The 14110-nt window shown below is 46.0% G+C and overlaps 1 protein-coding gene across 1 annotated transcript; it reads left to right on the top strand.

The window, feature by feature from the left end:
• The first annotated feature begins 983 nt into the window (after positions 1-983).
• On the top strand, positions 984-11401 carry HSP90AA1 (heat shock protein 90 alpha family class A member 1). Its single transcript, XM_045014759.1, has 11 exons — positions 984-1141; positions 3022-3180; positions 3282-3648; positions 4295-4428; positions 5713-6021; positions 6713-6878; positions 7206-7396; positions 7562-7709; positions 9247-9515; positions 10076-10409; positions 10645-11401. The coding sequence occupies exons 2-11, from the start codon at positions 3022-3024 to the stop codon at positions 10752-10754; spliced, it is 2187 nt and encodes a 728-aa protein (XP_044870694.1). The 5' UTR covers positions 984-1141; the 3' UTR covers positions 10755-11401.
• The last annotated feature ends 2709 nt before the right edge of the window (positions 11402-14110 follow it).

Raw genomic sequence — 14110 nt, forward strand, 5'->3', positions numbered from 1 at the left:
GAAGGCTGCCTTACTGCCGTCCCAGGCACACGCTTGGAGCACTGGTGCTTGGAGCCGCCGCTGGACGTGCCGCCCCTTCCCATTGGCTGCCCCAAGCACCTGCTTCGTTCGCCGGCGTCTGGACCTGGCCCTGGGTGGCCCAGGGCCATGCAACTAACCGTGGACTGGGGAGGGGGCACTGCAGGGCCATGCCGTACAGCATGGGGGGCACCCCAGGGGCATGCAGTGAGTATAACATGCAGGTGGTGCCTCAGGCCAATGCACTGATGTGTGGAATGGGGAGGATGTGCCCCAGGGCTGTGCACTGCTGCATGGCATGGGGAGTAGCACCCCAAGGCCGTGCATGAAACGTGGCCTGAGGGGTGCCTCAGAGCCATGCAGCATGGTAAGAGGAGGGGCGCCCTATAGCCACGCAGAGACTGTGACAAGGAAGGGGGGCACCCGGCGCCTGCAGAGACTCTGAGGGGACGGGCAGACGGAGGCGATGCTACCCCCCCACCCCCCATCTCTTGGACGTTCTGTTGCGAGGGGGAGGGGTGGGAAGTGTTTCGCTTCTGGCTGCTTCTAGGACCTTCTGAGGGAAGCGGGGTGGGGGAGGGAGGCAGAGCAGGCGAGGCGGGACTTGGCAGAGGGAGAGAGTCTGACGGGTCCCGCCTCCTTCTAGGAAGTTCGGAGGGAGGGGATGGGCTCGGGGCGGAGTTCGGGTTTCAATGAATGAAGTCATTTTGCGATTTGCGCAATCCCCCGCTTTCCCAAGCCAACCGATGACAGTTGATCTCGCGCAAGCGAATTTCCCAGCCCTTCAGAGGTAACTGTTGGAAAGGGAGCGCGCGTGCGAACCGGGCTCCGGATGGCGCATGCGCAGTCTCCTCAGCTAGCTGACAGACGAGAAACGCGTGCGCAATACCGAGAAATTTCGTCCTGGCGCATGCGCATTTGTTACCCAGCGGCTGCCCCCCCCCCCGTGATGAGGGTTGGAGTTGCCACCCCCGTGCCTGTCAGTGAAGGTTCCCGATGGTTCTGGAAGGAGGCGGCGCTGGGGGTATATAAAGCGGGCGGGAGGAGACGAGTACCAGCGCTGCTAGTGCGGAGAGGGAAGCTCGGTTAAGTGAGAGGAGCAGCTGCAGCTATCGCCGCTAAGGTGAGACGCGGAGGCAGCAGTGACCGGAGGATTTATCGGAGGACGGACCTCCCAGCGGCTCCTTCTGCGGCCCGGGGCTGGGGGTGGCTTGGGCTGAGGCGGAGGTCATTCCGCGGAGCGGAGACGGGCAGCTCTGCCCGCCGGAGAGGGGACCGAGGCCGCGCTTGCAGGACGGTGTGAGGGACGCAGGCAGCGCCTGCTGAAGGAGCCACCAGCAGAGCGGTGTCTGGTGCTCCGGAAAGTGACCCCTAGGCGGCTGCTGTGCTTGTCCGGGGACCTGATGGGAACGGAGAGACGCGGCTCCTCGAGGGGACCGGCTCTGGCTTCACACACGGAGGGGCCGGGGCAGGGTCGGAGGGGGGACCGGCTCTGGCTCTGCAAGGGAGGGAGGGCGGTGATGGGTTCGGGCTCGGGGACGAGGCTGACTCACGTGCGGGGGGGGGGGAGGTGGAGAAGGGGCTGCCGGGGTAGCTCGTGCGGATCTAGCTCGTGGGGGTCTATCTGAGCAGAGAGGCGGGGACCGGCCCCGGAGGGGAGGGCGCAAGGGACTCGCTCTGGCGGCGAGTGGGTGGGGAGGGCGCTGTGGAGGTGGGGGGAGGGAAGGCTCTGGCAGTTTCTAGAATCTGTTCCTGGCCGGAGCCTGCAGGGGGCGCTGTGCCCCCACTTCTTGGGAGAGCGAGGCGCTGATACCGCCCCGGTTTCCAGCTCTGCCTGCCGTAAGCTATACCAAGTACCCACCGCGGGCGGAGGTTGGAATCTGAGCTTGACCCGGTTCTCTGTGGCTATTTGTGGCGCATCTTACAGCGTTACTGCTCTGGAGAAGCACATTGCTAGTGAGGCCGCTCTCTGAGCTTTATGTGGATTTGGTTTAAGCCGATACTGTCACAGTTGAAACAGGGATGTGACACTGGGCTCTCCAGACTGGTGAAACCTGTTCTTTTGCAGTTAGCAAGTAAGACATGGATTATACCAAATTTATCTCTCATTAGAACTGATGTATAGTGCCATTGCCTGGGTGAGGGGTATGAGCAACGGAATGCCACTTTGTCTGTTAAACAGTCAATGCAGTTGCACATATACACCTTTGGGGTTGTATGAGCTATGCTGCTCTGCAGCCTTGAGGCGAGAGCTCCCAATTTGTGTCTAATAAGCAAAAAAAAAATAATTAGATGACTGCTGGAAACAATACTCCGATTGTGAGTTGAATTTACTGTCATTAGAAGGGTATATGTGTAGGTATGTTTTGTAAGTAATTTTCTAGTCCCAAATGTTGTATAAGGCTAAAACTTAATTGTTGTAATGTTAACTTTGTATATTCAGTCTTTAATTGGAGGAATGATAGTCCTTAGATGCTCTGGAAACTCATTTAGATTTTGACTTGCATAAAAGTACATCTTTTTAGACAAACAAGGCAGAACATCTAGAAGCCAATTCAAGTATTCAACGCAGTTACACTTTCTCCCTTTCTAAATGGCTCCTGCAATTCTGAGGATGAAGAATCCTGAAGGATTCACAATATTGGCCTGACTGCCTATCATGCACTTTTAAGGAATGGGCAAATTGCTGCTGAGGTACTTAAACCTTTGTCCTCCTGAGGAGCAGAGAGTTGTGCTCATCCATTGCTGCCAGGCCTTTCCAGATAAGGGGTATAAGAATTGGCGTTGGAGTGCTCTTCATTGCCAACAGGAAGAGAATACCAGCTGAGGTTCTCTTTCTGATACGATATCCATGCTCTCAACTCTTCTATCCCGAAGTGGTGATACTTCTTTTAACAAGTCTTAGTGGTTGAACATAAAACAGGTGAAGAATACTATGTGATTGTTTTAAGAGACATTCTACAGAGCTGTCTTTTAGAGGTACAACTTCACTTATTTCTACAGATGCCAGAAGCTGTGCAGACTCAAGACCAACCAATGGAGGAGGAGGTGGAGACCTTTGCCTTCCAGGCTGAAATAGCTCAGTTGATGTCTCTGATCATCAACACTTTCTATTCCAACAAGGAGATCTTCCTGAGAGAGCTGATTTCTAATTCATCAGATGTAAGTAATGGAAATAATTAAGTGACTGGCAGCCAGTGACATTGCTACCTAAATGCAAGTAGTGTGTTGAGGGTGTCTGATAGTTGCCTCTTGTTTTGTAGGCTCTGGATAAAATCAGATATGAGAGTTTGACTGATCCAAGCAAACTAGATTCTGGAAAAGATCTGAAAATTAACATTCTTCCCAACAAGCATGATCGCACCCTGACCATTGTGGATACTGGCATAGGGATGACCAAAGCTGATCTGGTTAACAACCTGGGTACTATTGCCAAATCTGGCACCAAAGCCTTCATGGAGGCATTGCAAGCAGGTGCAGATATTTCTATGATTGGTCAGTTTGGTGTTGGCTTCTACTCTGCCTACTTGGTTGCTGAGAAAGTAACAGTGATCACCAAGCACAATGATGATGAGCAGTATGCTTGGGAGTCTTCTGCTGGAGGATCATTCACTGTAAGACTTGATAATGGTAAGTGCTAACATTCTGTTGCACAGATAGCTCTAAAGCAGCCCCTCATTCATGTTTCCTTGTATTATGGAAGGGTTTTGAAGAGGGAACAGCAGTAGCATATGGTATCATGTTAGACCAAACTGCAGTTAAAACAACTGCTCCTCAGGAGTAGCGTTTCTTAATCTGATGCAAAATTAACAGTTGTAAGTAAATTACAATAGTAGTACAGTAGTGGTCCTATATTTCTCTTGTAAAAAGGATGAGAATGTAAGGTAGTGGTTCAGATTAGAAACTTCTATTTCAGAGGATAGCTCAACTACAAAGGGAGCTGTTTGTATGCTGCAGGGATTGTAGGTAGGGTGCATATCTTGAATTCAAGATCACATGCTCTAAAAGAGGGCTAATACATTTATTGTAAAAGCATGAGTGCAGGTGACCTACCTGACACAAGGAAGTAAGTATAAAATTACTATATAGATGTGGGTCTACAGGAAACTTCTGTCCCCAAATAAATTGGGGACATAATTAATGTGGATAAATTAAGCATAAGTTGCGTAATTAGAATCTTCTGATCAAGATGTAAAAACCTGACTAGTTAAACTAGCACCTTGCCAAACACACTTTTACTGGTGCTTGCAGTAAAACTCTCAAATCTTTATTCTAGGGGAACCTCTGGGCCGGGGTACAAAGGTTATTCTGCATCTTAAGGAAGACCAGACAGAGTACTTGGAGGAAAGACGAATCAAGGAAATTGTGAAGAAGCACTCGCAGTTCATTGGTTATCCAATTACACTCTTTGTAAGTGTTCAGGTTGGAATGCTAACAGTAAATTTTACTAGTTTAATTTAATCACTTCATAAAGTGACCACATTATAATGTTTAGTGGTACAATAGAAGGTTTAGCCATAGTATCTCAACAGTACAAAAATTTATTCTAAAGTGATACACCAGATTAAAAACCTTTAATATACTAATGTGTAGTGTGTATAGACAACGTTTGTCTAAGAATCTGAATAAGTATCTTGTTTTTTTTCCTCACTTGCTGTTGGGGACTCCTGCCAATCAACAGTGCTGTCAGACCTGGTTCTCTTCATATATGGAGTCACAGAATTGAGTAAAAGAATACAACTTAAACCTGATGGGCACTGAGTGATAAAACATGGTATATCATTAAAGATGTACTGTTAAACCTAATGGTTTCAGTAAACTTAGTTTCATATACAGAAGGTTTCTGTTTGGGGTTTAACTTTGCTACTAAAATAAATCCCAAAACAATTTCTGAGTTGTATAGAGTCAAAAGACTAGGGTTTTTTCAGGGCCTTCTCTTGGGCTATACTGTAACAAAGTAATCTCTTTAATGTTCCCTACTGCACTTTAACATAGTACCATTTCAGACCTTCAGTGTGCACCAGCAGGGTTTACGTGGAACAATTATCATGCAACACATTAATGTGACTTACAGACTACACAAGTGTCATTTCTATTAGTGCTCTGTGTAGACAGCCCCTTAGAGACAAGTAACCAGTTCTGATGTTTTTCTGATCTTTATTGGATACAAGAAAAATGAAATCTAGATTGATCAGAGGTGTTTTGTTGCTGTTCATCAGTTGAAACTAAAATCAGAAGCCCTCCTTACAGAGCATCCTTAAAGTGTCTTAAATGACTCAATAAATATTTTTCCTCCTGCCTTTTTAACAAGGCTTTCACCAAATTAACACCCCCCCCCACACACACACACCATGTCTAGCTGTTCAGGATTGTGCTGTGCTACTAATTTCTGATATATTCTCTTATGCTTAAACACTGGGGTGCTAGGTAACAGAAAACCAAGTGCAGTAGTTAAAATTGTCTCCCCCTTTTTTTATTGCATTTCTACACTACATCTTCTAATTAGAGGTTAGGAAGAGCAAGACGGGAGAACTTGGTGGTTGCAGTGGGGGGGGGGAGCCAAGATTGCTGTGACAATCAAGACCAAAACAGTTGAGGACCTGGGCATGCATGGAAAGATTATTATCAGGGCTTCTAACTCAGGTATAACATGCTGTGATGTCCATCTTCCACTTAAATTTCTAATCTCTTTAGGTGGAAAAAGAACGGGATAAGGAAGTAAGTGACGATGAGGCAGAGGAAAAGGAAGAAGAGAAAGAGGAAAAAGAAGAAAAGACAGAAGACAAACCAGAGATTGAGGATGTTGGCTCTGATGAGGAGGAAGAAAAGAAAGATGGGGACAAGAAGAAGAAAAAGAAGATTAAGGAGAAATACATTGACCAGGAGGAGCTCAACAAAACCAAGCCAATCTGGACCCGGAATCCAGATGATATTACAAATGAGGAATATGGAGAATTCTACAAAAGCCTGACCAATGATTGGGAAGACCACTTAGCAGTGAAAGTAAGTAGGACTTGTCTCTGAAATCGAAATGGCCCAGTGGATACTACCTCAGTTGTGTGCTTTGGGTGTTGTCTAGGTTCCTTTTTCTAATAAAAAGACACCCAAGTACTTGAAGAGACCTTTCTGCTTGGCTGAGGGTGATGAAAGCTGCAGTATGTCTATAAAACTGCTGTAGCACTCGGTGTAACAGTATTTTCTAACTTTAGGATATTCAAAGTTGATTTGTGCACATCTGAAACAAAGTAGAAAGTATAGGCCTTGTTAAAACCAAGTTAAGTTCTTAAACATAATGTAGGCAGCAGCATTTATCTCAGGCGCTGACTGGTAAAGTTTCTCTCAGTTAGGAATCGCCTTTGACAAGCAAGGTGATCATGCAAAACAAACTAAATAATGGATGGTAGGTTCTTAGGGCACCACAGGGGCCCTGCCTAAAGAGAATGGGAACCTCCTGCAGAGCCCAAATTCTACAATATTTGCAGATCATCCCTTCCACTAAGACCTGCATACTGGTGGAGACTAGGGGTATACCATGATTAAGAAAGCAATGACATTTTATTAGTGAAGATGTCAAGAACGTCTCTTGGACGTCATAGCCCCAGCTCAATGAAGTGGCCATGAATGTCTTCCAAACAGCATAAAAAGCATCAAGCTAACTTTAAAGATTCTTAAACCATGTCTGTCTTTCTTGCAGCACTTTTCTGTGGAAGGGCAGCTGGAATTCAGAGCTCTTCTATTTGTCCCAAGACGTGCACCCTTTGATTTGTTTGAGAACAGAAAGAAAAAAAACAACATTAAATTGTATGTACGCAGAGTCTTCATCATGGATAATTGTGAGGAGCTAATCCCTGAATATCTGAGTAAGTAGGCCCTTGTTTGAGAAGTAACATTCCTCTGATCTCACGTCATGTACGTTGGTGAACAAAATGCATTCTAATAGAAACACCTTTTGTGAGACCATAGTGACCAAAATGTGATTGGCTTTTTCTTTAAGATGTGAATGTGGAAGAGTAAGACTGAACAATGAAGAGTGTTGATTATCTGAACCTTTAAGGTTTTGGAGAAAAGGAACTCTATAAAAAACAAACCCTAGACTATGTATTTGGAGCATATCTAATTTTATTAAGATTATTAATTTCATAGTAAAGATCTAGTTTGCAAGATTTGACACACATACTTTCTTACAGACTTCATGCGGGGAGTGGTGGACTCTGAAGATCTGCCTCTAAATATTTCCCGTGAAATGCTGCAGCAGAGCAAGATTCTGAAAGTGATAAGAAAGAACTTGGTCAAGAAATGCTTGGAACTCTTCACTGAATTAGCAGAAGACAAGGAGAACTACAAGAAATTTTATGAGCAGTTCTCTAAAAATATTAAGGTCAGTGACCCTTTAGTATTTTAGCAAGAACTTGTTGGGTTTTTTTGGCATAGTGGCCTCTTATCAAATGATTTATATTAGCTTTTTATTATTGGCACTTGCACAATATGAGCATGTAGTTTGAAAAGGTGAGGGTTTTTTTAATATACATATTTCCCCCCCCAGCTTGGCATACATGAAGATTCCCAAAACCGAAAGAAACTCTCAGAATTGTTGAGATACTACACTTCTGCATCTGGTGATGAAATGGTCTCTTTGAAAGACTATTGTACTCGGATGAAGGAAAACCAGAAACATATATATTACATTACAGGCAAGTCAACTGCAACTACTTTCAGCTTTGGCTTTTAAAAGCTTCTGAATGTACTAGACATTTGCTTGCTATCTAATGACTCTCAGGCCTATCTGTCTTTTTAAATAGTCTTGCTGTGGATTGGCAGTTCTTGCTCCATAGGATATCATACCACATGCTGTGTCACAATACCGCTGTTGGTATTAGTCTATAATTGAACAAGTGAGTCAGCAATTTCATAAGTGTGAGTGTCTCTAACTTATTTATTTAGACAGACATACCCTGTCTGAAGTAAAGGTATTGCATTTAAGCCCTTAGTAGGTATATGCAGGTGAACTCCACACAACAATATCTGTGCATGTTGGAAAATGCACAAGGAGGCAAGCTACATGGTGAATATTTCTCTTCTGAGCATCTGATGGAATCTTAACATTTAGAACATAGATGCTTGTCATTACGCTTGAGTATTTTTCATATTCTGAGTTGAGACATCTGTGGGTGTTTGTTTCCAGTCTCATGTCAAGGAATCATGTAGCTTTGTTTTGAGAGAAGCAGCACTGGGCACAAACAAGGTTTCTAGTGGTGTTCATATGCCCCAATTTATACCTTGCAAACATTCCAGTCAGGAATGTAACTGCTTGGGAGCCTCTGAAATAACAGAAGCAGTCTCCATTTTTTGGCTATTACTTTTGAAAAAAAATTTCCGGGAGCGGAGGACGACAATGACAATTTCAGGTGTTGAAGTGGAAGTTCTTTGTGGTAGTCTCAAACTTCAACTCAGCACACTTAAATTGGCTTCTTACAGTTCCTGAGGTACTTCACTTAGTGTTTGAGAATGTCTGTCTGTGTCTGAGAAATTGGAGATTAAAAGTACAACATGCTAAATTCATGAGTTGTGATCTCTTCTGGAGTAGGTATTGCCAGTCTGCAGCTGCTGTCCTTCAGCCATGGATTGCTAGGCCTTCATGATTAAGGGACCCAGGTGTAGCTTATCCTTAAAATCTGGGTGTTTATCAGGATGAAGAAGTTTATTTAAAAGGGCATATGTGGCTTAGCATCAAAATCAAGTGGCCTTAGGCAAATGGCTTCAAGATTCTGGATTTCATGACTAGGTTCAGTGCTGCTCTAGGATAAGCCTGAACCTGTTGAGGGAGCAGGGGCAAGCCTCTTTGCAGAGGACAAATAGGAAAGCCAATGTCCTTTCAGGCTTGTATCTGACACATGGGAAGGGAGACTCCACTTTTCTAAGCAGTCCTTCAGACAACTGGCCTCAGGGTGGCTCAGTAGTGCACTTCACAAGTTACTCTGGACACCTTAGGCTGAAGTTGCAAGGCCCCTTTCAACAAGCACCAAAACAAGGTTAGCATTTTAGCCAGTCTTCCATTTCCAGTAGTCTGTCCAGAACAACCTGGCTGTCTGCTGCTCCATTGCTCTTCTGGGACAACTCAAGCTTACTTAAATGAGAATCTCAGATACCTAAAGAAGGGACGGTTTCTGTAGTCATCTACTATAGTCAAGTAGTTGTGGCTTAAGATGAAAAATGGAATTCTTCTTTCAGGTGAAACCAAAGATCAGGTAGCAAACTCTGCTTTTGTGGAACGCCTTCGCAAACATGGTCTGGAGGTAATTTACATGATTGAACCTATTGATGAGTACTGTGTGCAGCAGTTAAAGGAATTTGAAGGCAAGACCTTAGTTTCTGTAACAAAGGAGGGTTTGGAGCTTCCAGAGGATGAAGAGGAGAAAAAGAAACAGGAGGAAAAGAAGGCAAAGTTTGAAAACCTCTGCAAAATCATGAAAGACATACTTGAAAAGAAAGTGGAAAAGGTATGAACATCTCACTGTTTGTAGGCAGTCTTAACCCAACTGTTGCATCACTCTTCTGATTAGTAAGCTCTTATGGGCTACTGGGAGCGATGGTCTAGCTGTTAATGATTAGTCAGCCATGTTCCTAGCATTTAAGAGCTCTAGCACCACAAATATTGCTAGTTTATAATTCCTGTCTCATATGGAGCATTTTTTCACTTCTCAGGGTTAAGAGTGTGTTTTTAAGGCATGGTGAAGAATGAGGAATAAAGTAGGGTTGGAACATCTAGTCTTACAACCAATTTGAGTCTGTCAAGTGGTGGAAACAAAAGCATCTCCCAATCAGAGTAAAACAAGATTAGTCAGTTACTAGACTGTCCATTGGACTTTTAATAGTCAAAGTATTCTCAAATTCCACTTTATAATGTGGATATGCAGATGTTGATCGCATCATAGCTCCTCTGTATTTTGTCACCTGGTTTATGCAGGTACTCTAGACCAATTGCTGCAGTTAAGCATATCTGTAGAATCTTAAACCCTATAGAAACCAACTTTGTGGTAACAATGCTTCCACTCAACAGGTTGTGGTCTCCAACCGTTTGGTGACTTCCCCATGCTGCATTGTAACAAGTACATATGGCTGGACTGCAAATATGGAGAGGATAATGAAAGCACAAGCACTGAGAGACAACTCCACAATGGGCTACATGGCAGCAAAGAAACACCTTGAGATAAATCCTGACCATTCCATCATTGAAACACTAAGGCAGAAAGCAGAGGCTGACAAGAATGACAAGTCAGTGAAGGATCTGGTTATTTTGTTGTATGAAACCGCGCTCCTGTCCTCTGGTTTCAGTTTGGAGGATCCCCAGACACATGCTAACCGTATTTATAGAATGATCAAACTTGGTCTTGGTAAGTAAGACGGTTCAATTTATTATTCTAGTTCGTGTATATGTATTGTCCTTGGGAGGAATTTAATGGTTGCAGATCAACATTTTGTCTTGTCTTAATAAATGAGGGTGCAGTTGAGTAATCACTCCTGCCTATGATATGAGGGACATAGAAATTGTTTTTCTCCTGAACTCTAGTATTAGAGATTAATATATTTCCAGATGGTCTTAATTGTACACGCCTGCTTTTTGTACAGGCATTGATGAAGATGATGCTGTTACAGAAGAAACTAGTCCAGCGGTTGCTGAGGAGATGCCACCACTTGAAGGCGATGATGACACTTCACGTATGGAGGAAGTGGACTGAAATAGCCAGCTATCTTACAGAAACTTGTGAATGTTTCCTTGGCTAATTTGAATAAGTTATATTTTGTATATTATGAATATTACCTGCCAAAAAATTGACACAATCTGCATTCCCTCTTTATATTTATTTTGAAAGATGTTATACCTTATTTTTGTTACTTTTTTTTAGCTAATGTGAGATATGAAGGGAATGTGGTGTTTTGTTTTTTTTCTTGGTGCATTAACACTGTAACACCCTAGACAGGCAAAGGAGTCCTTATTTTGTCTATAAGAGCTGGTTGCTGATGGCAGGGGTTTCGGCTTATTCTTTATTGCCAGAAATATGGGAAAAGTAATTTAATGTTATGCTATCTGGATGTTTAAAAGTTGTAATCAGTTATACAGCTCCTCACTCACTAAACATGTCTGGCATACAGTACCTAGTAACTAGGTATCTAGACGAGCTGAAATACTTGGGGAAGCTTTAACCCCCATGCTCCTATGTTTCAAAGTCTTGATGTTAAAATTTGTCTTTTTATACTGTAAAAGGATTTTTGGATTGCACTCTACCATAGAATAGAATCCACTGTAAATCTCTTGTGATTTATGCAACTCTGCATGTACAGTTCAACCTTAGAGCTGTCAAGGAATAAAAGTGTTACGAATGAATCTTATTTGTGAGGAAATGCAAAGTTATTTCGCTAACAAGTCTGGCAGTCATTCTAATTGATCATCTGGAGACAAGTCAACCATAATTGAAAGCCAGCAGTTTATTCTAGTATCCGTTACTGTCTATCTGGGGGCCTGCACTCAAGTTCATTGTTAGAATGACTTTCTTCACCTCTGCATGATTTAGAGGTGTCCTATGCATGGTCTGTTTCCCACCTTCCCCTTTTCAAGTCTTAACTTCGATTCTCCAGCTGAGGTAGTTGTTACCCAGAGCCCTTTTTTTCCTAGTCCTACTCTCCACTGCCTAGAAGCCGCAGGGGAAGTCATGACCACACTCCACCTTGGGCCTGTGAAGCCATGGTGGTTGATCAGCTCCCCTACCACACAGTGCAGCCCTTGCCAGTGGTGCTAGCCTCTTCTAAGTAGGTGGGCCTTATCCCCCTGCTTGCCATGAAGCCCTACCTGCTGCTCCTCTTCCCCCTGAGGTCCCAGCCCCCTACCCAGGCCAGAAGCCAGAACTGGGCCATAGTAAGAGCCATTCAGGGAGCCCAGGCTGCTGGGGTGAGCCCTGGACCCTGCGCCTACCCTGGGCAGCATGTGCTGATGGTCCAGGGCAGAAGTGACCACATGCATAATAAAGGCTGGGAGAGGCTAAGTCAGGGGGGCAGACAAGACAGTAGCAGATTTGGGACTCCTGGAAAAATCTCCCTGTGCTGGAGGAACTCTCACTCCCTGCTGCAGCCTCAGGGCCACAGAGCTTTTCTGGTCTTGGAGCCACACTGGGGGATTGGGGCAAAAGGAGCAAGCAGGAGGTGCAGTGTCAGGGAGGGAAAAGGGGGATAGGGCCACAGGGAAGGGGGTGTAATGGGAGAGGGGCTTGGGACTCAGAACTCCAGTGAGGGTAGAGACCTGCTGTGGTCCCTGCCCAACCAACCCCTCATCTGGGGGTGGAGGGAAGGCTGAAAGCAATGAGCAGGAGCATAGCCTTGACCAGAAGAAGAGGGGCAGGGGGCTAGTTTCCCCAAAGGGAAACTTCACCCACAAGGGTGGTGGATTCTCCCAAAAGGTGGGGGGGAAAGGGGGTATGCAGCCATGTCCCCTGTGGCCCTACCCCTCTTCCCCTGGTATGCCACCCTCTAGCCAAGCCGGAAGCCATAGCAGGGCCAGGGACCCCAGATCCATCCACTGCCTTGGGGTGGAGGGACCCAATAGCAGCCCCCAGCCTCTGTCCCTGCTCCTCTGGCCCTGGCCCCAGGGCAGGTGGAGGGTCTGCAGCTCCCCACAGCTGCCCAACTCCAGCTTCCATACTGGCCTGCGGGCAGCACCTCGGGGGGCCAAAGAGCTGTAGCCAGGCCATAGTAAGAGCTGCCTTTGCAGCTGTGAGAGAGCTGCCAGCCCCTCCATCTGCCCTGCTGGTGCGAGGCTTGAAAGCCTTGCAGATTTACACATGTCCCATTGATAAACTTCTCCCAGACACCAGAGGCAGGAGTTATAGGGGTTGCCCGTGGGCATAGGCTTAGTGCAGGAACTACAGGGTTCGAAGCTCTGAGACAACATGCCCTGAGGCCCACCAGGATGTGTATTGGAGGGGGAGCCCCCCCAACCTAAGTAGTGGGACTATAATTAACAACTAAGAACTGTGAACTACTACAAAGGGAACTAGTTAGAGAATAACAGAAGAGCTAGGGATTAGTGGGATGCCTGCAAGCAAGAGACCACTGTTCCAACAACTGTCACTAGCAGTAAGAAGGAACTGAACGGGGGTTGGACTGGCAGGGTCATATATAGAGCACCATACCAGCACCACTCCAGAGGACTCCACAGCCGGCCCGATGGGTAGCTGCTAGGGAAAAGATTGGCAGCCACGCACATCTAACTATACTAAATAGAGCAACACATCTTGAAGAACAACAATTACAAACAGTGAGTAATCATTTTTAATGGAAGGTTAGTAACCATTTTTTCCTCAGGCACTGACTTCTGGAAGGTTATCTCATCCAGTAGGCATCTCATGTGTCCAGTCCAGAGAGAGAGCAGGCGAACTTGAAGGAGGCAGACCTCAGCGATGAGCTGCCAAAAATCTTAACCAGTTCCCTACCAGGTCTGCGGCAGCGGGTCCTTCACTTGCTCTGGGTCTGGCGGCACTTCGGCGGCGGGTCCTTCAGTGCCACCGAAGACGCAGAGCGAGTGAAGGACCTGCCACTGAAGACTCGGAGCGCCACCAGGTGAGTACAAGCCCCATGTGTGTTTTCTTTTTTTAAAGTCATCCCTGCCGGGGCCCCGTCGAAACTGTTTGAATCAGGCCCCCCACTTAAAGCTGGCCCTGCACATCAGGGTTGCAAAATTGTATCTGGCTGGGTAGGGAAGGCTGTACCTCCCAAAACAGCCTGTCCTCCCCATCCAACCCCCACCCACGTCTTGCCCCCCTCAGAACCTGCAACCAATCAACACCCCCCCTGCTCCTTGTCCCCTGACCACCCCCTCCTGAGGCTTTGGCTACACTTACACTTCAAAGCGCTGCTGCGGCAGCGCTTTGAAGCGCTAAGTGTAGTCAAAGCGCCAGCGCTGGGAGGAAGCTCTCCCAGCGCTGGGAGGAAGCTCTCCCAGCGCTGTCCGTACTCCACCTCCCTGTGGGGAATAACGGACAGCGCTGGGAGCCGCGCTCCCACCGCTGGGCTTTGACTACACTGGCGCTTTGTAGCGCCGCAA

The sequence above is a fragment of the Mauremys mutica genome, chromosome 4 (genome assembly GCF_020497125.1).
Source record: "Mauremys mutica isolate MM-2020 ecotype Southern chromosome 4, ASM2049712v1, whole genome shotgun sequence".
Taxonomy (NCBI): Eukaryota; Metazoa; Chordata; order Testudines; family Geoemydidae; genus Mauremys; species Mauremys mutica.

Bases quoted from the DNA above. Each gene is read 5' to 3' on its own strand.
- HSP90AA1 (XM_045014759.1), top strand. From the start codon at position 3,022: ATGCCAGAAGCTGTGCAGACTCAAGACCAACCAATGGAGGAGGAGGTG. The intron at 4,429-5,712 runs GTAAGTGTTCAG...TAATCTCTTTAG, and splicing joins GTTATCCAATTACACTCTTT to GTGGAAAAAGAACGGGATAA. The intron at 9,516-10,075 runs GTATGAACATCT...TCCACTCAACAG, and splicing joins TTGAAAAGAAAGTGGAAAAG to GTTGTGGTCTCCAACCGTTT.